Source organism: Rhinoderma darwinii, chromosome 3 (genome assembly GCF_050947455.1).
Source record: "Rhinoderma darwinii isolate aRhiDar2 chromosome 3, aRhiDar2.hap1, whole genome shotgun sequence".
NCBI lineage: Eukaryota > Metazoa > Chordata > Amphibia > Anura > Rhinodermatidae > Rhinoderma > Rhinoderma darwinii.
Genome location: NC_134689.1, coordinates 257517925 through 257542436, shown reverse-complemented (window position 1 = coordinate 257542436; position 24512 = coordinate 257517925). Strand labels below are relative to the sequence as shown.

Genomic DNA, 24512 nt, shown 5'->3' with positions numbered 1-24512 from the left:
TGGGCGTTTTCTACTGAATAGACACGCTGTACAGATTCCTTCAAGAATTTGTGACCACAAATTTCGGACTTGAACGTCACATAATATTTGCTTATGAGGTTGCCTTGTCTTTCAATGCGTTGCTTTTGTCAACAGACCTTTTGTGGAAGGTTCTTTGTGTGCGGTTATAGTTTGCTAGAGGTCATATTCTTCCTTTTCAGAGTTTTGTAGAGAGAAGGCATATTGGATGGGATGCAGTTGGTATTATGGCCCTCACGGCAAGTTCTATACCACCCCCTAAGGTGCTAAACGCACACAGTCTCTCCCTTTTGAAGCTCTATTGTCAGCTGGGTTCACCTAATATAGATGGGAAGGTATACAAGCGCTTTTAAGGTCTAATCCCATAAACTGACTCAGTGATTTTGCTCAATAAATGAGGATCGCTGACTGGAGTTTTGTAGGGATTGCTGGCTAATTAAGGTAAAGATTGGCCAAAGAATTCACCATGGGTGTGGTGAGGTTAAGATGTATGGCTTCCAGATCCTGTGGATTAAAACCGATTTACAGCCCATAAACCTATCTGCACATTTTTTTTTTCTTCTAAACATTTAATCTAGATGAGTACTACAGACTGAGTAATTCTTTATAGTTTCAAATTCGGTCCTCGAGTGATCATGGGAAGGGGGCAGGGTTAGTTTACATATGATTCACACATTGTCATATGTACATATCCCACATCCATGGAGAAGTCTTAAAAGGTAACTAAACGTTCAACAAACTTCAGACATGTCACAAGTTTTGATTGGTGGGGTTCCGAGCACTGCGGCCCAGACCAATCGCTAAAACTAATCGGCAGATGCAGTCGTGTGAGCGCTGAGCCGCTTAGTTTCTGTCCGCCTTTTTCTGGAAATCAATGTATCGGTGTACGGGCTCAATAGAAAGTCTGAGACCGTACATCGGCTTTCCGGAAAAAGCGAAAGGAAGCAGCTGAGCGCTCGCACAAGCACTTCAGCTGCTTCGTTTTAGCGATTTCTGGGGGTCTCCGTGCTCGGACCCCCAAAAATCAAATCTTATGACATGTCAGAAGTTTGAATGATTAACCCTTTAACCCCTTAAGGACCGAGCCGTTTTTAATTTTTTCGGTTTCCTTTTTCACTCCGCGTGTTCCAAGAGCCATAACTTTTTTATTTTTCCCTCAGAGTGGTGTGAGGGCTTGTTGTTTGCGGGAGGAGTTGTAGTTTCTAATGGCACCATTTAATGTACTGGGAAACTGAAAAAAAATTATTTGCGGGCTGAAATGGGAAAAAAACTGATTCCTACATTGTCTTTTATTTTTCGTTTTTATGGCTTTCATGGTGCGGTAAAAACAACTTAACTTTATTCTGTGGCTCAATACGATTACGGGGATACCAAATTTATAGTGTTTTTTTTTTTTTTTTTTATATATTTTATTACTTAAAAAAAACAACTTTTTGTTAAAAATAAAACTTTTTTGTTTCACGTTCTGAGAGCCATAGCTTTTTTTTTTTTTTTTTTTCGTGGATTGAGCGGTGTGAGGGCTTATTTTTTTCGGGACGAGCTGTTTTTATTTTTATGTTTTTGTAGTTTTTATTGGTAGCCTATTTTGATGCGTACAAATTTTTGATCACTTTTTCTTACATTTTTTTTTTCAAACTAAGGTGACCAAAAAACAGCGATTTTTGGAATGTTACTATTTTTTTTTTGTTTTTGTTTTTTTACAGCGTTCATCGTGCAAGTTAAATAATGGTATATTGTAATATTTCAGACTTTTATGATTGCAGCGATACCAACTTTGTTCATTTTTTTACATTACTTTAGAGGAAAAATGGGAAGTTGTTTTTTTTTTTTTTTTAATTATTTAATTTTTCACTACTAATAACTTTATTAAACTTTTTTTGTACATTTTATTAGTCCTCCCATGAGACTTAAACCCATATACTGCAATACTAATGTATTGCAGTATATCGTCATTTTCACAGGCTTCTGTTAAGCTGTGCCAGAGACACGGTTTAACAGAGGCAGACCTGGGGGCCTTCATTAGGCCCCTCGGTTGCCATGACAACCACAGGCGCCCAACGATCACTTCAGATGCTGCAGTCAAGATTGACCGCATCATTTGGAGGGTTAAACGGCCAGGAGCAGCGTGATTGCTGTTCCCGGACATTAGTCCCCGATGTCAGCTGTACAACACAGCTGACACCCGCAGAGTATGGAGCGTGCTCAGCCTATGAGCGCGCTCCATACTTCCCTATGACGCTTATCATGTACGTGATAATGCGTCAAGGGGTTAAGTCCCTTTTACATGGGCTGATCAGGTGAACGCTCGTTTGCGATTATTGACGTGTTCACATGGCAGTGATCAGCAGATAAACAAGCAAACACTTGTTTGATCGATAAGTGCATTGTTTATACAGCCTTAACCCCTTCCCGACATCCGCCGTATATATACGGCGCTGCCGGGAAGGTGTTCCCGCAAAGCGCAGTACAGTTACGGCGCAGTGATTGTGCGGGCTCAGGAGCAGAGCCGGCACCATCACCGCGGGGTGACAGCCGTATTATACAGCTGGCACCCTCCTGTAACTGCCAAGACCGGAGCTATTCTCCGATCCGGCAGATTAACCCCTCAGATGCTGCGCTCAATAGAGCGCAGCATCTGATAGGTTTTAACCCGACCGGCAACCCAGTGACGCAATCGGACACTAGAAAATGGCACCCGAGTCTGCCTTGTATGGGAGCCGATGAGGACCCGCCTGCGGCGCGTCCTCATAGGCTTGCTGTCAGTGAATAACTGACAGCGCTAATACACTGCACTACGTATGTAGTGCAGTGTATTAGAGTAGCGATCGGGGCATCAGGCCCTCATGTCCCCTAGTGGGACAAGTAAAAAAAAGTTAATAAAAATGTGGTAAAACAATAAAAACACACACATTTCAAATAAAAATAACGCCAAACTGACTTTTTTCCCATAGTAAGGCCTCATGCACACGACCGTATTTTTTCCCACCCGTAAATGCTGGCGTAAATACGGGTCCGGTGTCACACGTATTCGACACGTTTTGCACCAGTATTTACGGACCCGTGCCCGTAAATATGGGTCCGGTGTCACCTGTATTCCACCCGTATTTAAGGGGCATGTTTTTGGCGGCAAAATAGCACTGCACTAATCGGCAGCCCCTTCTCTCTATCAGTGCAGGATAGAGAGAAAGGGACAGCCCTTTCTGTAATAAAAGTTAAAGAAATTCATACTTACCCGGCCGTTGTCTTGGTGACGCATCCCTCTCTTCACATCCAGCCCGACATCCCTGGATGACGCGGCAGTCCATGTGACCGCTGCAGCCTGTGATTGACCTGTGATTGGCTGCAGCAGTCACATGGGCTGAAACGTCATCCAGGGACGGCCAGGACGTCGGGCCGACTGTCGAGAGGGACGCGTCACCAAGGCAACGGCCGGGAGACCGGACTGGAGGAAGCAGGAAGTTCTCGGTAAGTATGAACGTTTTTATTTTTTACAGGTTGCTCTTTATTCTGATCGGTAGTCACTGTCCAGGGTGCTGAAAGAGTTACTGCTGATCAGTTAACTCTTTCAGCTCCCTGGACAGTGACTATTTACTGACGTCGCTTAGCAACGCTGTCGTAATGACGGGTGCACACATGTAGCCACCCGTCATTACGAGAGCTCCATAGACTTCTATGGACTGTCCGTGCCGTTATTACTGCCTGAAATAGGACATGTTCTATCTTTTTTAACGCCACGGGCACCTTCCCGTAAGAAAACGGGAAGGTACCCGTGGCCAATAGAAGTCTATGAGCCCGTTATTACGGGTCGTAATTACGACCCGTAATAACGGGAGTTTTTACGGTCGTGTGCATGAGGCCTAAGTCTTTTATTATGGGAAAAACCGTAAAAATTAAAAACACTATACATAATTGGTATCGCCGCGTCCATAACGACCCAAACTACAAAACTATTATGTAATTTATCCCGCACGGTGAACGCCGTAGAAAAAAACAACGCCAGAATCTTTGTTTTTAGGTCACATCTCCTTCCAAAAAATGCTATAAAAAGTGATCAAAAAGTCACATTTACTCCAAAATAGTACTAATAAAAAACGACAATCCGTCCCGCAAAAAATAATCCCTGACACCGCTTTGTGCACGCAAAAATAAAAAAGTTATGGGTCTTAGAATATGTCGACACAGAAAACAAATGATTTTATAAAAAAAGTGATTTTATTGTGCAAAAGCTGCAATACATAAAAAAAACGATATAAATTTGGTATCGCCGTAATCGTATCGACCCGCAGAATAAAGCTAACATGTAATTTAGGGCGCACTGTGGATGCTGGAAAAAAAAAACAATAAAAAACTATTCCAGAATTGCTTGTTTTTGGTAATTTCCTTTACTAAAAAGTGATCAAAAAGTCGTATGTGTTCTAAAATGGTGCCAATAAAATCTACAGCCCGTCTCGCAAAAAACAAGTCCGCACACCGCTCAATCAACTGAAAAATAAAAGAGTTATGGCACTAGTAATGCGGTGATGAAAAAACATCTCAATGCGCATGCCGGAGGGGAACATTCCTTCATTTTCAGGGCCCTAGTATTTAGGAACTAGGAATGGACATAGCACATCCGCTGGAAGCGAGGGCGCCCGTATTATACCAGCGCAAAACTTTCCCAGTAATATTTCCCAAACTACGAAGGAGAAAGTCCCCAAAAGGTGCAGAGCGTTACAAAAGGGGGATAAGAAAGAAAACCGTTTATCCGTGCGACACTGGCCTGTGCATAACGGATCGCTTCACAGCGTAACACACTTCTATGGATAATTGTATTATTTACCCCATTATTATACCCTCTTATTATGCCCTGATGTACTCCGCACAGATTACATATACCCCCACATTATAAACTGAAATACCTGCAAAACTCCAAACAGAACTATTAGCAAGCAAAATCCATGCTCAAAATGGTGGTCTTTCCCTTCTTAGCCCTACAGTGTGCCCAAACAGCAATTTATGGCCACAAGTATGGCATTACCATACCCGGGAGAACCCGCTTATCAATTTATGGGGTAAGATTCTCTAGGGGCACAACATATTGTGCGGTGAATGGGCAGATCAGTGGAAAAATTTCAATTTTCACTTTGCACCATCCACTGCGTATTCATTTCTGAAAAACACCTGTGGAGTCTAAATTCTCACTACACCCCTTGATAAATGCCTTTAGGGGTGTAGTTTCTAAAATGGGGTCACTTTTGTTTGGTACATCAGTGGTTTTTCAAATGCAACATGGCGTCCGCAAACCATTCCAGCAAAATCTACGCTCCAAAAGATAAATACCGCTCCTTTTCTTCTGAATGCTCCTATATATGTAAACAGCTGATTATAACCACATATGGGGCGTTACTGTACTCGTAAGAAATTACTTTACAAATGTTGGCGTGCTTTTCCTTCTCTCTTCCTTGTAAAAAAATGTTGATCTAAAACTACGTCTTGTTGGAAAAAAAAAGATGATTTTTCATGGCTTCATTCTAATTAATTCAGCAAAAAACCTTTGGGATCAAAATTTTCACTATACCCCTAGATGATTCCTCAGGGGGTGCAGTTTCCCGAATGGAGTCACTTTTGGGGTGTTTCCACTATACTAGTACTACAGGGGCTCAGCAAATGTGACATGGCGCCCAGAAACTATTCCAAAATCCAAATGGTGCTCCATCCATTCTGAGCCCTACCGTGTGTCCAAACAGATGTTTGTGACCACATGTGGGGTATTGTTTTACTCGGGAGTAGTTGCTTTACAAATGTGCTTTTACTCCTTCAGTCCTTGTGGAAATGAAAAAAAAATAACTAAACCTACATTTTCTTTGAAAAAAATGTAGATTTTAATTTTTACGGCCTACTTCCAATAAGTTCTGTAAAACACCTGTGGGGTCAAACTGCTCACTGTACCCCTAGATAATTTCCTCATGGGGTGTAGTTTCCAAATGGGGTCACTTGTTGGGGGTTTCCACTGTTTTGTCCCCTCAGGGGCTTTGCAAATGCGACATGGCCTCCGCAAACCATTCCTGATAAATTTGAGCTCCAAGAGCCAAATGGTGCTCTTTCCCTTCTAAGCCCTGCCGTGTGTCCAAACACCCGTTTATTACCACATGTGGGGTATTGTTTTACTCGGGAGAAATTGCTCTACAAATGTGGTTCTTTTTCTACTTTAGTTCTTTTGGAAATGAAAAAAAATTAGCTAAACCTACATTTTATTTGAAAAAAATGTTGATTTTCATTTTCGTGGCCTAGTTCCAAAAATATTTGCAAGAAAAACTGGCAGGTCAAAATGCTTGCTACACCCCTAAATAATTTCCTCGAGGGGTGTAGTTTCCCAAATGGGGTCACTTTTGGGGGGTTTCCACTGTTTTAGTTCCACAAGACCTGTTCAAAGCTGACATGGTGCCTAAAATATATTCTAATAAAAAGGAGGCCCATAATCCACCAGGTGCTCCTTTGCTTCTGAGGCCGGTGCTTCAGTCCAGTAGCACACTAAAGCCACATGTGGGATATTTCCTAAAACTGCAGAACTTGGGCAATAAATAATGAGTTGCATTTTTTGGGTAAAACATTCTGTGGTACAAAAAAAATGGATTCAAAATGGATTTCTGGAAAAAAATAATGAACTTTGTAAATTTCACCTCTACTTTGCCTTAATTCCTGCGCAATGTCTAAAGGGTTAAGAAACTTTCTAAATGCTGTTTTGAATACTTTGAGGGGTGCAGTTTTTAAAATGGCGTGACTTTTTGGGGGTTTCTAATATATAAGGCCCTCAAAGCCACTTCACAACTGAACTGGCCCCTGTAAAAATAGCATTTTGACATTTTCTTGAAAATGTGAGAAATTGCTGCTAAAGTTCTAAGCCTTGTGATGTCATAGAAAAATAAAATGATGTTCAAAAAACGATGCCAATCTAAAGTAGACATCTGGGTGATGTTAGTTAGCAACATTTTTGTGTGGTATAACTGCCTGTCTAACAAGCAGATACATTTAAATTGAGAAAAATGCTAATTTTTGCAATGTTTCGCTAAATTTTGGTGTTTTTCACAATTAAATACTGAATATATCGAGCAAATTTTGCCAGTAACAAAGTCCAATGTGTCACGAGAAAAATGTGTCTCAGAATCGCTTGGATAGGTAAAAGCATTCCGGAGTTATTACCACATAAAGTGACACATGTCAGATTTGAAAAATGAGGCTCTGTCAGGAAGGTCAAAAGTGGCCAAAGAGGGAAGGGGTTAAAATAATCGTTGTCGACAGTACGTCTCCCCATGTAAACAAAGGATGTGTTGCAGACAATATGCAAACTGTGTGAATGGACACCGAACGATCGTATTAACGACTGTTCACTCCTATACAGTTTGCATCTGCTTGTGTAAAAGGACCTTTTAAACGAGCGCCAATTGATTGTTATATTGTTAATCGGATCTCATTGTGGTCAGAAATCAGCCTGTGCAAAGACCTTTAACCCCTTCCCTCCTTTTTTGGATTTTCACTTTTGTTTTTTCTTCCCCACCTTCCAAAAGCTATAATTTTTTTTACGTTTTTCTGTCTATATTGCCATATGACGGCTTGTTTTTCGCGGGGCAAGTTGTAGTTTTTCATGGCACCATTTATTGTACCGCGTAATGTACTGGGATGCTGAAAAGAATATTGGTGGGGGGAATTGGAGAAAAAAAACGCGGTTACGCCATTTTTGGGGAGTCTAGTTTTTACGGCGTCCATCAGGCGGTAAAAACTACTTGTTTGAAGGGACGCCCCCCTGACTCTAACACTTTAAATGCCACGGTCACGATTGACCGCAGCATTTAAGGTGTTAAACGGGCGGAATCAAAGTGAACTTTGATTCCGCCCGTTGCAGTGAGGTGTCGGCTGTATAGCACAACGGTTACAAGCTATGTATGCAGCGAGCTTAGCCCGTGAGCTCGCTCCATACTTACCCTTAACCCTTATCGCATACGTTTACGTGATAATGCGTTAAAGAGACTGTCACCACATTATAAGTGCCCTATCTCCTAAATAAGATTGGCGCTGTAATGTAGATGACAGTAATGCTTTTTATTTAGAAAAACAATCTATTTTTACCACTTTATGAGCGATTTTTAGCTTTATGCTAATGAGTTTCTTAATCCCCATGTATGCGCAGCCACAGAAACACACAACGTTACTGCAGTGTCCTGACAATGAATATACATTACCTCCAGCCAGGACGTGATGTGTATTAAGAATCCTTACACGTCTGAATCTTTTCTGTGAGATTTCCAGCAAGGCAAACGTAATCTCGCGAGATTACGCTGTAAACTGACATTTAAACTGAGATTATGTTTGCCTTGCTGGAAATCTCACAGAAAAGATTCAGATGTGTCAGGATTCTGAATACACATCACGTCCTGGCTGGAGGTAATGTATATTCATTGTGAGGACACTGCAGTAACGTTCTAGTGTGTTTGTGGCTGCACATTGCACTAGCGATATAGCTATATTGCTGTGTAAATGAATGCAGCGGAGTGTATGATTCTGATTGGTCAGCACCATACACTCCTCTGTACAACGCCCACTTGGGCATTAAGTAACAAATTAGCTTAAAGCTAAAAATCGCTCATATAGTGGTAAAAATAGCAGTGCTTTTTATTTAGAAAAAAGATCTGTCACCTACATTACAGCACCCATCTCCTTATGTAGGAGATAGGCCACTTATAATGTGGTGACAGTCTCTTTAAGGTGTTAATGGGGTTTCCCCATAATAAATATCTGTGGATAGGTGATAAGTATCTGATCGGTTGGGGGTCTGACCGCTTGGACCCCCACGATCACAAGAATGGGCTTATCTTGCCATTCCTGCTAGCCCCATATGAATGAAGCGGTACTGCGCATGCTCTGCAACCACTCCATTCATATCAACGTAGCTGCAGAAGATGGCGCTCAGCAGCCCCATAGAAATGAATGGTGGTCAAGCATAAACTATCTCTCCATTCATGTGGGGCTGACAGGAACGGCAAGGTGAGCCCATTCTTGTGATCGGTAGGGGCCCCAGCGGACGGACCCCCACCGTTCACATATTTATCACCTATCCTGTAGATAGGTGATAAATATTGATTATGGCCCCCAGCATACGCAGCAGATTTTGTTGCAGAAATTTTCTTCAACTGTAAATCCATTAAATTCATCAGGGTTTGTGCTGCGTGTGCAGGGGGACTAAGGCTGGATTCACATAGGGTGGAAATGCTGCGGAATTTCCAAAGGGTCACATGTTACGGCTAGAAGATCCAAAATAAAATGAGCATGCTGCAGATTTTAAAATCTGCAGCATGCTCTTCTTTCCATTCAGAGAATGTTCAGCAGTATGTGGATGAGATTTGTTCAAATCTTATCCACGTGGCTGGGATTGTAATCTGCTGTGGATTTTCTGCCCGGATCCCCCTCCAGGCTGCAGTTATGTGGGAAAGAGCATGACTTGTGCTCTGTATTTTCTGGGAGCTTCTTATTACGGAGCCGTGCACCTCTGTACTGGGTGCTTCAGGTACAGTACAAAGATATTCTCGCCTAAAAGCAATGACTTCATACATACGAAGTCCAATTTATTTAAGTTTTTTTACTGCATTCATACTGAATCCGAAGAAAACAGAACCTCTCTGCCTTTGTAGGAAATCAGTCACACAGAAGTACAATGTAACAACTTAGGCCTGGCGTCCATGCGCTGCAGACTTTTTTCGTCACATATTTCAAAGCAAATCTGCAACTAAATCTGCATGTATTTCATGCATATTTCACCCACTGCATTGCAAAGGATGAAATCCGTGGTGAAAATCCATGACAGAATTGACTTGCTGCGGATTTTTTTTTTGACGCGTTTTATTTGCCATTTTTTTTGAGCTAACTTTTCAACAGAAAGATGGAATAACCGCAAGTGGTTTTTGCAGAAAAAACGCGTCAAAAAACGTGTTTATTTCTGTCTCCCATTGATTTCAATGGGGTTTTTGAGGCGGAAAACGCCTCAATATAGGGCATGTCACTTCTTTTTTTGCTCGCGGTAAGAAAACTCCCCCACCAATTTTGTCAGTTTTTGCCGCGGTTTCCGCAGCATCAACCGCAGCAAAAAACTGTGTGAACAGGGCCTAATTATGCACAGATATATATATTTTTTCTGCTTCATATAGATGGGTTTTTTAAAATTCCATCCAAATGTATTGTACTATAAATCTCTGCAACTTTTCAGTGTGGAACCCACATGCAAATCTGCAGCGTGTGAATTCACCGTTATGGCTCCATACAAACTGTCTTAATATGACTGTGTGCTTTGAGCTCTTGGGGCTTGTCCACACGTAACGGAATTGCTGCAGAAATTTTTTTTACTGCAGAAAATGGTGCGTATTTTGCGGCGGTCCCCTTTCCACGTCATGAAATGGCTGCGGTCTGAAAAATACGCACCGCATGTCAATTTCGTCTCTGAATTTTTACGCAGCGTGTGGATGAGATTTGTTACATTTCACCCACTTTGCTGCTACTGTGTTCTGCTGCGTATTTTCCATCTGCAATTCTGGACAGAAAATACGCAGCACTTCCGCTACATGTGGACAAACCCTTAGGCCGGATTCACACGAGCGTGTGCGTTTTGTGCGCGCAAAAGATCCGTGTATCAGCATATGGTGCGCGGCTGTGTGATTTTCGCGCAGCCAGCATCATGATGACACTCTGTTTATATGTTTACAAACAGAAAAGCACGAGGTGCTTTTCTGTTTTTATTCATAGTTTTTACTACTGTAGCGCGCATCACGCACGGCACCCGGAAATGCTTCCGTGTGCTAAGCGCGATTTGTACGCACCCATTGACTTCAGTGGGTGCGTGCAGTACGAAACACGGGCAAATATAGGACATGTCGTGAGTTTTACACAGCGGACATACGCTGCGTGAAATTCACTGAAATCTGAACGGCCCCATTCACTTACATAGGTCCGTGTGACGCGCGTAGCACGGACGTATTATACGTTCGTCTGAATAAGCCCTTCCACGCCACGAATTCTACACCCTATGTACTGCCATAGTGGTGAATCTAAATAGTTTAAATAAAGGTTAGAAACCGGTCTGTGATTTATCTTGGGCTCAATTGATACCTGTATTAAATGTAAATGTTTTATTCCGAACTAGAGCATGTTAAGTAGTGGAAGCGTGTAATATAAGATGTGTAGGTGGCAGGGCGCAGCCTTTGTTCACACTGGAATTTCAAGCCATATCTGGAATGTAGGGAGTGATTTTATTTCCCCATTTCCTTCAGGCTGTAAACAAGCGCTGAGATTTGGTCCAGCTTCCCAACCCCCACCTCCCTTTTTTTTTTTACAGGCCTAATAAAATAGTTTGTTAATGCCTGAAGGGAAGTGACTGGTGAATGCTGAACAAAATGTTTAGTGGACACCGCAGTCCATTGACTGGCACTAGAGCTAAAAGGGGATTAGTCGCTGCAATTTAAAGCTGATCCCTTCTCAAGTCTGGCGGCGACTCTGTGATATAGAAGGAATCCTAATTGACTGTTTTCTATAGGACTGTGATAATGAGTTTTATACATAATTAAATACGGTTTCCAGTCTGGGGGGGGTTAATGCTGTAACCATTTTTTGTCTCAAACTTTGACCTTAGATGATGCCGATTTCTTAGCATTAATACCATATCAACCTATAAAATATATTTACCTGGGATTTCAGGAATAGTTAAAAATAATATTGTTTTGTTTTTGTTTTTTTTTCCCCTGTTTTGTTTCACTGATTTGTGTGTGTGTGTGTGTGTGTGTGTGTGTGTGTGTGTGTGTGTGTGTGTGTATATATATATATATATATATATATATATATATATATATATATATATATATATATATATATATATAATCTTCATTGGCTTTCTCACATTTTTTTTTCCCTCCCCCATGTCCTGTTTAGGAGAACACTTCTTGGTCTGAACATGGGGATGGACATAACCGAGAAGCATCTCGTGACTTTGCAAAGGTATTCTTGTTTTTATGCTGCAGTAATTATAATTTAATGATTTTAGCATTTGGCCATTGAATTTTTTTGAGCTGCTGCTGCAGTTTTCTATTTTGCTCCACTTCCTAAAGACCTATTCACACAAACGGATGTCAAATCGGCCCTGAAAAACTGCCCTTTTTCACGGCCGATTTTGCGTCCGTGCGGGACTCTATTTCACAGACCCCTCGTAGACTTGAGTTTGAGGGTTCCGTGAAATCGTGCAATAATAGGACATGTCATATTTTTGTCACGGGACGGCCGTGTGAATAGCCCCATAGAGGGACACGGATTTTAATTCAGCCGTGTGAATAAGTCATTAGTATTAGCAACTCAATGGTTAGATATGAACGTTAAAAAAATACTCTACGATTAGTGTAATATTTCTCACCTGCAGGAATGGATGCGCTGACTTAGGTTGAATGTACTCTTAGGGTATGTGCACACGAGAAGTGCCTTTTACGTCTGAAATGACAGACTGTTTTCAGGAGAAAACAGCTGCCTCGTTTCACACGTAAAAGCTCCTCCTCGTATTTTGCGAGGCGTCTGACGCTCGTATATCTTGAGCTGCTCTTCATTGACTTCAATGAAGAACTGCTCAAATTACGTTGGCAGTCAATTTACAGCTGTCAAACGACGACACGTAAATAACAGGTCGTCTGCACAGTACGTCGGCAAACCCATTCAAATGAATGGGCAGATTTTTGCCAACGTATTGTAGCCCTATTTTCAGACGTAAAACGAGGCATAATACGCCTTGTTTACGTCTGAAAATAGGTCACGTGAACCCAGCCTAACAGAGAACACCGCACTGCTCGTGTTTACAAGACCATACTAGGCTAGGTTCACACCACTTTTCTTGTCCTGTTGAAAGCCATGGTTTCTTTTTTTTTTTTCTCTAAAGAAACAGGATGCGACTGGACGCAAAAATGGTGCAGTCTTTTTCCTTTCCTGTTAAAGAACAGGATCCAGACTAATCCTTTTTGATAAAAATCCTAATGGATAGGTTTCCTGTTTGAAAGGTGCTTTCTTTTTTTTTTTTTTTCTTCTCTATTCAAAAGAAAAAAAAAAGTTCCTTTTTAATAGGATGTCAAAAAATTTGGTGTGAACAGAGCCTTAACGTTTTATTTTCTTGCTCTATAACACACAAACTGAAGAGCAGTGCCGTGCCTTTAGCTATTGGATCTCTTTTATAATAGGAGAGCCACAATAACAGATTTAGTAGTGGTAAATGCTGTGGAAAGTGCTGGTAATATCATAAAGGACGTCCACAACGTGATCCGTCATCAGGTGTGATGTTTTTCTCAGGGTCTTCCTATTCCCGTAGGGCTGGGTTCACAACTGCACTTGACATTCCGTTGTTCTGCTTCGTCAGAGGAGCAGAACAAGGGAATAACAGGAAGCGCTGGCTCTATCGCACCACGAACACCACCGATGGAACCCATTGACTTTATGGGGTTTCCGGTATTTTCGGCCGGAAGCCCCTAACTGTGCCTCCAACGCAGGTGTGAACTGGCCTATATTTTTATTGAAAAATAATCCAACATTAACCTGCCTTCTTGGTTTTTAATTTGTAGCTTTGTGTATGACATTTTGCTCATTTATGTCAATATTTCTACCTTTCAGCTTTATGAGCTTGACAGTGATCCAAAACGGAAAGAATTTCTCGATGATCTCTTTGTGTTCATGCAGAAGAAAGGTGAGCTAAAGTCAGCCAGAGTCACTATTTTCCCTTTTCTTTAACTACTACTGCTCTAAAACTGCATGTTGCAGAAAAAGGACCCGTCACCATGAACATCATATGTGTTTTATGTGAACAAAAACTTTAAGTCCGTCCAAAAATATTTTGCTAAATAAATGTCAATAAAAAAGCACTCCCATGAAAATTTTTCTTCCTTTGTCCGTTTGATAGGCATCTTGCTTTTTTATTTTCTCAAAACGAATATTTCTCCAAATACATCCTTCAAACGGTTTCCCCCGTGTGGTCGCGTGATCGCCAGTCTGACTTGCGGTTTCACACAGCGTCTTGTGTGGACGGGAAGTCAGTTTCTCTGTTAGTCTATAAAACTCACGGCCTCAACATGGAATGTGAGTCTCATAGACTTATACAGAGAAACTGACTTCTCGTCCACACATAAGACGCTGTGAGAATCGGCGATTCACACTGGTGATCGCTTGACCACAATGGGGACCCAAACCGATGCAGTATTTGTTGAATTAATCACTTGGTGAGAAAATAAAGTACATATTTGTACAAGATGCCCATTAAAAACGGGAAAAGGAAAAATAATTTTCATGGTAGTTCTTTAACAAAAATGGGTCAGGGGCGGGTGTTCATGTATGCCGCTATGCACCCCGATAGCAACATACGGCAAGCAGCTCTGTTAGGATGACTGTAACATTATGTCATTGGGATGATCAGGCTGAGAATTGTCAAGTGTTCAGAACTATAATTGTAAATTCTCAGGATTGCACAAGGAGTTTTTTTTTGTTTTGGTTTTTTTCCCCAACCTGTTGTATAATATCCCAAAAGTATGTGATCCTTGACTTTATACCGGTACTTTGGGGTTTGAGATATCATATAAGGTTGTTTTAAAATGATTATTCCACGAAGGACATTTATCACCAATTCACAGGATAGGTGATAAATGGATGGGATACATACCGGTCACTAGTAGGGGGGCCCCAAGTCTCCCGTTCGATCTCTGGCAATGGAAGGTAGTCCGTTGCCAGAGCAGAGAACACCAGCAGATATCACTTGGTCACCTTTTCCTTTGAGATATCAACTGGCCTGATTCAGGGTTTCAGTTCTTCAGACAGAAGGGTGACAACATAATCATTGGCATCATGTCTTTATGGTACAATGTCACAGCTTTACTCTTACCTGCCATCTTAGATGGTCAGTGTTTAATTGGCACTGTGCACTTCAGACGCTAAAGGGCTTTTACACGGGCCAATGATCGGTTACACGGGCACTCCTGCAAATGCTCGTTCAGGGCAGCAATCAGACGATGAAAAGAGCAAACGCTCGTCAGCTGATCACCCCTTTTTATGCGGTCAAAAAAATGGTTGCTTGTCGGCAGCGCATCTCCCTACAGGTTGTGCTGCCAACGAGATTCAAAAGTTATGGGGACCAACGATTGTTCGACCCCATATTTGCAATCATTGCTCCATGTAAATGGAGCAAATGAGCAGATAGACTCTCGTTCTTGGCAAATAATCTCCACAATGTATCCGAAACGGAACCCACAGGATAACCTGGCCGAATATTTGTACCAAGTGGTGTTGGGGATATTTGTTTGCTGTTAATTGACCGCTACCTAAAACAGCAGACAGTGGGGGGGGGGGGGCTATACTCTCTTCTCCTGACTTTTTCATAGCAACGCGTCCGTGCTACACCAACCAATCTATGTAATATGCCTCCTGTGATGACGTTTTATCACATGACTGTACAGCCTGTGATGAGTTGCAACGTCCTCCTAGGAGGACGGCTGTGCACAGAACAGCCAATATGACAAACACATTGCCATGGTAGCGCCATGCTGTGAATATAGTTTTGTTTTTGTCTTTTTTTTTACCATTGAATCATATTTTTATTTTTTTTAGGTCTTGCAGAATTTGCTGCGAAAATGCAATGCAATGTAATCGCAGCAAATCCTGCAACAATTGGAAGGATTCGATCTTAGCTGGTGGTATCCGCAGTGAGTCTGCAACATAGATTAACATGTTACAGATATAAAATCTACACTCCAGGTCAATTTATGAACTTTTCCCTGCGTTTTGTCCGCAGCACGTGGATGAGATTTCTTCAAATCTCATCCACTTTGCTGCTACTGTAGCATGCTGTGGATTTTCCACCCTGCAAATCAGGACGGAAAATCGACAGCGTATTCGTTATATGTGAACATACCCTAAGGCTGGATTACGTTTGATCAGGGGAGGATTGCGTAGCTTCCACATGTTCACTTTCTGTATTTGCACAATTTGACTTTTCTATTTTTGGCATGCTTGTGAATGTTTGGTTTCCGGAAATGCCAATGTCTGACGTGTTAAACTGAAGCTGCAGGATTTACAATGGCATTTTCTATTTAGTTGGTTCTTTTGTTGGTATATGTTTACAATGAAATGGTTTTCCACCACTTTATCATGTACTTCTTTATTTTATTTATTTTCCTTTTTGGTTCCTTTTAGAATCTGTGGAAATATGATTTAATATTGTCTGATTTAAAGTTGGTTCTCAGAACGAGGACTCATCCTTTTTAGGTGTTTATTGACCTCTAAATGAGTTCAGTTGCCCACTCCGCTACCACCACATCCCCCTCCCTCTTTAGCAGATCTTGAAATCTGATAAGCCTTGAAGGACCTGTCACTATCATTTATTGAGGAAGCTATTTGTGCTTGGGGGAGGGGAGATGCCATATGAAGCAAGTAGGATTTGGCTAAAGATAGGGGGTAGAATCTGTCATTTCCATGTGAATAACGAACCCATTAGCTCCTGTTGGGTGTGATATGCAACAAAGCTTTGATTTCCTTCCCAGAAATTGAAAAAAGAGATTTTGTAAAACACGCAATGAAATGACGTAGGTTTTTTAAATTTCCCTTTTTTTTTTTTCCACTGAAAAAAATCCCAGCATGTGCTTGTTGTAAATGCAACATCACTGGGTATGAAAAACAAAAACCGATATGATTTTTTTTATTTTTTATTTATTTTTATTACTTGGCACGAACTCCTCTTTAGATCTTTCTACCACATGAGTGCTTGACACCTATGCATAAAATATTATTTTCACAGGGAGATGAGAAGTGTAAGGCTATGTTCACATGGAGTTTTTTGCAGGCGGAACTTCTGCCTCAATGTTCCGTTTGGAAGTTTGAGGCAGATTTTCCTCTCCCTGCACGCCGATTTTCGCCCGCGGGTATAAAACGCTGCGAAATACGCTTTCTCTGCATTCCATTGAAGTCAATGTGAGGTCAGAGGCGTAAACGCCCGAAGATAGGGCATGTCGCTTCTTTTTCCCGCGAGGCGGTTTTACCGCTCACGGGAAAAAGGCGCCTCCGCCTCCCATTGAAATCAATGGGAGGCATTTTCGGGCTGTTTTTGACGAGTTTTTTGGCGCGGTATCCGCGTCAAACTCGTTATAAAACTCCGTGTGAACCCAGCATAAGGAAGCCTTGATATCCCAACAAAGCTTGTCGTTTCTACAGAAGTATTTTGTTAGGATGGTAACCGTTTTATAGGATAAAACTCTTGCGATTACGCACTACGATTGTCTTGCTATGATCCAACATGAGTCCTAAACCAAAGAGAAGAAACAGCAGGAAATTTTTCAGGTTTACACGTCGCGGTCAAAGTGCGTTTGTGTTTTGTTTTTAAATGGCAGCAGAACAGTGTAGTTATTCCGCAGACCCATCACAAGGACCCACTTTGACTGACGTGGAAACCCAACCTCATGCTTCTGAACAAGACAGTTGCTAGAGAATTGCAGGTTTTGTTTTGCTTATTTTTGTTTTCTCATTTGCAAAATAAACGCAGTTGGGCCGAGTTCACACTCTTTAAGGCTATGTTCACTCTGAGTTTTTTGACGCGGAAACCCTGCCGCAAAATTTGTCAAAAACGGCCCGAAAATGCCTCCCATTGATTTCAATGGGAGGCGGGGGCGGTTTTCTCCCACGAGTGTTAAAACAGCCTCGCGGGAGAAAGAAGGGACATGCCCCATCTTCGGGCGTTTACGCCTCTGACCTCCCACTGACTTCAATGGAAGGCAGATAAAGCGTATTTTGCGGCGCTTTAAAATGACGCGAAAATCGGTGTGCAGGGAGAGGAAAATCTGCCTCAAACTTCCAAACGGAATTTTGAGGCAGAAATTCCGCCAGCAAAAAACTCCATGTGAACATAGCCTAAGAAGCCAAAAAGTGCCGTAAAACTGCAACAAAAATGTGACAATACCTGCATGTGTGAATTACATTTTATGGCATCAACTAAATCCACTTTTCTCCAAGGGACATAAAAACAGTACGTTCTAATGACAAGGGATCTCATAATGCAGCCAACATGTAAACCCCGTAGTTTGTCTGATGTGCTTTTGCAGTGTTGAATAACCGAATCTTCCAGCAAAACATTTCACTTATTTTCCTATAGTCAAATGTTGAGTAATGTATAGAATCGTGTCTTTGCTACTTCCTATGGCATGTCTTAATGGACAGTGTAGGGTAGTCAAGCAGCACCATGCCAGATATGCCTAGTGACGCCAACCCACAGCTGTGATTGTCACACACACTCCCCTCCCCCATAGGCCTCCGGTCTAGAAATAATGAGGGACAGAACAGGCAGCCCTCCCATCTTTACTGCTATCACCTCAATGATTGATGACTGTCATAGGACACTCCCCATGATTAGTGTCACCCGGGTCAGATCGGTTCATTACACAGGGGACTTGTAGGGGCCTAGAGAATGTGATAGTTACAGATAGTAATAAAAATGGAGCCGGTGTGATCTTTGTGACAGATGTCAGTATACATATTTAAAGATGTAAATGCTCAGAACAGACACTCGTTTTAGCATCTGCTTTTTATGTGCAAAGCCTGGACATTGGCTGGCATCTTCTATTCACCAACACGTGTCTGACTAGGCTGGCACATTATTTAAGATAAAGAATATTCTATAAAACGGTGTTAGGGCCTGTTCACATCACCATTGCCCTTCCGTTGAGGGGTTCCGTCTGAGGTTTCCGTCCGGTTAACCCCTCAACGGAAAGGCAAACGGAAACCTAAGCTTCCGTTTCCCTGTGGGAAGCTTGCTTGCTTCTGCAGGAAGAGATGAGCTGCGCCTCTATACCGCCAACCATCGCTTAGAATCGTCCGGTCTGACATCAGAATGTGATTATTCAAATATTGGGGCAGATTTACTAATAGTGTGTAAGTTTTAGACCATGTAAACTTTAGACCAGGCAGTCAGAAGATGCGCTAAGTTTATCAAAGTGGCGCGCACTGCATGACGCATTTGGAGCATCTTGCTAGACATGTTAGCCACTTTTCTCTTCCTTATACCACCTATGGGATGACTCTGGTTACGCCAGTTTTTTTTGTATGTGGCCAGATTTTAAGTCACACTTTTTCCGCTACACATGCTTGAGTGTGGCGCAAAAAGTGTCTAAAACCGTTAATAAATGTGGCGCACAGCATGTATGCCAGAATTGTGGCGCCCTTTTAATATTAAATCTGCCCCATTATTCATTGACCCTTTGTGATCTGTTATGATCGATAATGCACTGCTTTTTTTTTATTGCATAGAATACATGTTTAATGGCTGTTTTCGCTCCTATTGAACCAGGTACCCCAATCAGTCGTATACCCATAATGGCCAAGCAGTTGTTGGATCTGTATATGCTGTACAAGCTTGTAACTGAAAAGGGAGGCCTTGTTGAGGTTATCAACAAGAAAATCTGGAGAGAGATTACAAAGGGACTGAATTTACCAACCTCCATTACCAGTGCGGCCTTCACCTTGCGTACACAGTGAGTAAAATGATACTCCCCTCTATCGCTCCGCACACCCAAGATGGGTAATAACTTTGTTTTCCATTAATTGTAACGTAAATTGAGGTTAAGCTCATCCATAGCGGAACTTAAATGTTACATGCGGATTTCGCCCAATACATTGAAAGTTTTAAAAATCTGCAGTTTTTCTGCAACCTTTCAGATGTGTATTTTTACATTTGCTTATACTTTGGTGCAGAATTTTTTGGCTACGTGTAGATGGAGTTTTGAAAACCACTTCCCAATGTATAGTACCATCAATTTTCAAGTCCGCCACTTCTGAACGTGGCCTCAGTCTATCACTCCGGTAGCTTATGACTAATGAATATGGTTTTTATATCCATTATTACAACAACTGGAGAAGTTTTTTGCTTGTAAGAATAGATAGTGGGTGAACTGGACTTTACATAGGAGATCTGCTGTATATAGTAAAATGCCTCCCCTCCAGAGCATAGGCGAATTTATCTCCCCCCAGTTCTGATCATCTCCCAAAACCTTTCACATGTATTTGTGAATTCTATTCGACACTCTCTTCTTTTAAAGCATCTTGTGTTTTAGCTTCAGTTATCATTTAATATATATACGTCAGACGCTAAGATGGCCAAATTGTGAAGGATAAGACCGAGGATTCAATGTTTCTGTTAAACAAAAGGCTCCGAATGAGTCTTCCAGCTGTCCGTATGAACAAGAGCAATGTCCGTTCCCATATAGGTTTACAATGAGATACAGAGGAGGATCATCCCGCACATGGTGCATTCATTCTGTTTGTTTGTCAGATATATGAAGTACCTTTATCTCTACGAATGTGAGAAGAAATCCCTCAGCTCTCCAGCAGAGCTGCAAGCCGCAATAGATGGGAACCGAAGAGAAGGCAGACGTCCCAGCTATGGCACGACTTCTTTTAACTACTCTCCAACTCCATCAGGACCTCTCATGGGAACTCAGAAACTTCCTGTGGCCATGCTCGGCGTGCACCCAACGTCACGCATGTCACCAGTTACTCCACTGAAGAAAGGTCAGTGTGGCAATGAGTCAGTCATATAGAGCAAATCTAGCCTGTATTCTGTCTTCAGTGCTTGACATCTTAAAAACATCCAACATCAATGTCCTGTACACATCACTTTACTATTTAATGTTTTACAGAAAGGTTAAAAATAGCTTTATGCTGACCATTGAGTCGTCGTCTTCTTTTTTTTTTTTTTTTTATATATATATATATATACAGTCCAGATAAACAGTAAGGATATGATGTGGGGAAATGAAAGGAAACAAAAAGCATCTCCTCTTATGAGGAGGGATTTAAACGTCATCGATGATATCTGTTAAAAAAACCCACAACAGAAGTTTTATGTCTGATTTTAGGGGTTGAATCCGTGCCAATGAATCCTTTTCAGCCTTGATGCACTGGAGACACTGATTCACAGCCCAGATATATTCCGAATGATGAAGCCAGTCACCATGCTCATTTGGCCACACTGGCATAATCAGGCCCATTTCATACCTTCCTGCTTGAGACGTTATATGATTTGACCAACATGAATCTGGGTCTATAGGTCAGAAGTCGCCATGTAGCCTGTGCCATTGAGTTTTAATTTTTTTTTGTTGTATGCACTAGTTTTTAAGCATAGTGTATGATTGCTTTTTATCCTTTCCTTTAGCTCCCCCTACTGGTGATCAGGAGAACAGCATGACCAAATTCTCGTTGCCTTACATATTAGCAAAGAATATGAAGCATGAGTTGGATATGAGTTGGAACATGGCACTAGGGAACCCTTATCATGCTTTATTCTTGTCAAGCAAGTTCCCTATTTATTTTTGAACTTCCAGTTACTCATTAGATCGTGTATGATATGCAGCGAGTTGTGTATATACATTAAAATTTGAGTTTAAAATATATATTTTTTACATTGTTATGCTATGAAGATGTATCATCACTTGTATCTCACATTACCTTTACATTGAAGTTCTGTTTTTCTTGCTTTGTTATATTGTATAAAGTTCCTGTGGGTTTAGGGGTTTTGTGTCAAACTTAATAGTAGCAACTTAATAATATTTTTATATACTCCTAGAATAAAGAAAATGTTTACCATTAAAAAAACAAAACAACCCAGTAAATATAAAGATTCTGCCTCCAGTGTGGAGTACTACTATTCATTACACTGCAGATTGGTTTGTAAGGCTTAGGATACGGATTGCAGGAAAGAGAGGTTTATCACGCGACACAGGTAGTCACCTCAAAATTACGCTACTAAATCATATGAAAATAACTTGTACAAGTGGTTTCCAGGTTCTCCTATGATGGAAACTGGTAGCACGATTTTGGAGAATCCCTGCAAAATCCCCAGTAGGTAGCAATAAAAATATAACCAGTGATGTCATTCATGCGTTTGGACAACAATTGTCACTCTGTTTTAGCAATAGCTAGACAAAATGTCTAAGTGTAGCCCTAGCCGAAAAGATCACACTGACCGATGACACAGGAGCAGTTCTGATCATAATGCATGTACACATTTTTGTCTCAGATCACAATAAGGGTTCCCTTACACGTAGCAGTCTTTGCCACACGGTTTACCGTGAATTGTTGTGGTTTTCGGCTGCACAACCTGTACACATAAGGCATGTCGTTTTCATGTACTTTACTTGTACTTGATGCGCGGCTCAACACTGTATCGCGAAACTGTTGTAAAACCGTGTGTGGCAGAAAAAACAAGAACTGCAGTTTGGATCAGGAGGAATAATGGCAGAGAAGAAACACATTTGTACAATTCAGGCAGGTCGCAGTTTCCTACAAGGCAGGCAGGTTTGTGTAGCTTCTACTGAATAATAAGCTTGTTTTTTGGGGGATTTAAAATTCCCTACAATGGCGCTGTGAATCTGTCAGCAATACCAATTCTTAAATTGAATTACAATTTAGATATTTATGTTTATGTATATTTTTCTAACTTGGGTAAAGTTCAGTTTGTCATTGCATGCCTTAGTATTGTACTGTTAGAGTTGTAAGGTATTTGGAATATAATTCTGGTCACATTTGTTCATTGTAGGTGATAGCCCTGTAAGCTTATTGTCAAACCGTATATCGATGGCCTCTGGGGCTTTGAGTGTGCAACAGACTCCAACAGGATTGCGGGCCTCTTCAGTGGAACAACTAAAGGAGAGGCTGGAGTTTGGGGAGCCTCCAGATAAGCGGGCATCTCGAACCTCCATAGAAGAGCAGCAGAGGCTCATGCAGCAAGCTCTTCAGCACAACCTACTGAGCATGGCCCGTCAGATACCAATGAAACTAAAGATTAATGGGAAGGGTGAGTGACATTTTCCATCACCTGCTGATGCCTATTTTTATTTTACAGCTTTATTAAACCAGATGAATTAACTTGAAACAATGGTAAATCAATGTTCAATCATTTTCTTAGCAGCACAGGATCGGCAGGACACTTCACTCAACCTGGGCACTGGCAGCATCAACATGTCCATTGAAATAAATGGTACAATGTACACAGGTGAGTTGCAGCCTTATGTGGAGCAGTATTTTAAGGAATTTCTTGAAAGCTAGACATATGCAGATTTTTTTGTATGATTTCTTTGTTAGAACAACTGTGGTGTAATTTACCTAACGGATACACAGTTCAGCCATAACATTAAAACCACTGACCAGTAAAGTGAATAACGTTGATGATTTTGTTAATGGCGTCTGTAAGGGGTAGATTATTTTAGTCCACAAACTAGTCCGTTCTTGAAGTTAATGTGTTGGAAGCAGGAAAAATCTGCATGCGTACGGATCAAAACTATTTTTTACAAGGGCCAAATTGTGAAGGCTAGATGACTGGGTCAGAGCATCTCCGAAATGGCAGGTCTTGTGGCGTGTTCCAGGTACTCGGTGGTTATTTCGTACCAAAAGTGGTCAAATGAAGGGCAACCTATGAACCGGCAAAAGGATAATGGGCGCTGCCCAAGGCTCTTGATGCGCATGGGGAGTGAAGGTTAGCCTGTCTGATCTGATCACAGAGAAGAGCTCATGTACAAACTGGTAAAAAAAGTTAACGCTGGCTGTGATAAAGGTGTCAGGACACACAGTGTGCAGTGTATTGAACTGCATAGCTGCAGACTAGTCGGCGTGCCCATACTGACCCCTGTCCACCAAAAAAAGACGTTTCAATGTAAAACACACACTTTTTATTTTGTTTTTTTATTTTTTAAACAATAAATCACTTTAGTAAATATAAGTCCCAAAAAATAAAATAGTATACACGTTTGGTATAGTCTTGATCGTTACCACCTGCACAATAAATTGATGGCATAATTTATCATGATTGGTGCATGTTGTAGAAGAAAAGAAAAAAAGAACTGCTGCGTAACTACACCTACATAAAGTCCACCCCGTCGTGCATATAACAGTCTCGTAGAGCTACGTTGAGCAAAAAGGAATATGCCAAAATTGGCCGGTTCTTAAGGGGTTTGACCTCAAATTTATTTTAACTTCATAAAATATATATATTTTTTCTTTGTCCTCCATGATTTTTTGGGATTTACTTCAGACTGAAGGTCTCCTTCGCACATTTGTATTTTTGTAGCAGTTTGAGGTGTGGTTTGTTTTTGTTTTTTCCATGTTTTGTGTTTTTGTGTTTTTTTTTTTGTTTTGCTTTTTTTAATTCGTGTAATTTTGTACAAGCCTTTTTTCAGGCACTTTTGAAGTTCCTTTGTGTATGTAGACACTCATTAGTCTATAGACTTTCAACTAACATCTGGCCGCTGCGTTTTAGCCCAACACCCCCTCTCCCCATAAAAGCTCTAAAAAATACAGTAAAATGCAGTGTTGAAAACTGACATCCAGTGGAAACTCCTTAAAGCAGAGGGGATGTGGTAACCCTAGAGGAGAGGTGCCAACAAAAAGCTCGTATCTGAATGACCGGCATGTAACTTTTCCCTGCAACG

At 41.3% G+C, this 24512-nt stretch overlaps 1 protein-coding gene across 5 annotated transcripts in view; it reads left to right on the top strand.

The window, feature by feature from the left end:
* The window catches only part of ARID3B (AT-rich interaction domain 3B), a 103605-nt gene that overhangs the window by 27533 nt on the left and 51560 nt on the right, over positions 1–24512 (top strand). For 2 of the 5 annotated variants that reach the window (XM_075857823.1, XM_075857819.1), the window contains 7 exons: positions 11965–12030; positions 13675–13747; positions 19379–19562; positions 20360–20598; positions 21242–21379; positions 22625–22882; positions 22994–23080. In XM_075857823.1, coding sequence (XP_075713938.1) covers positions 11965–12030; positions 13675–13747; positions 19379–19562; positions 20360–20598; positions 21242–21379; positions 22625–22882; positions 22994–23080 — 1045 coding nt within the window. The remainder of the gene's footprint in view (positions 1–11964; positions 12031–13674; positions 13748–19378; positions 19563–20359; positions 20599–21241; positions 21380–22624; positions 22883–22993; positions 23081–24512) is intronic. The other 3 variants (XM_075857820.1, XM_075857822.1, XM_075857821.1) reach the window with 3 other exon arrangements.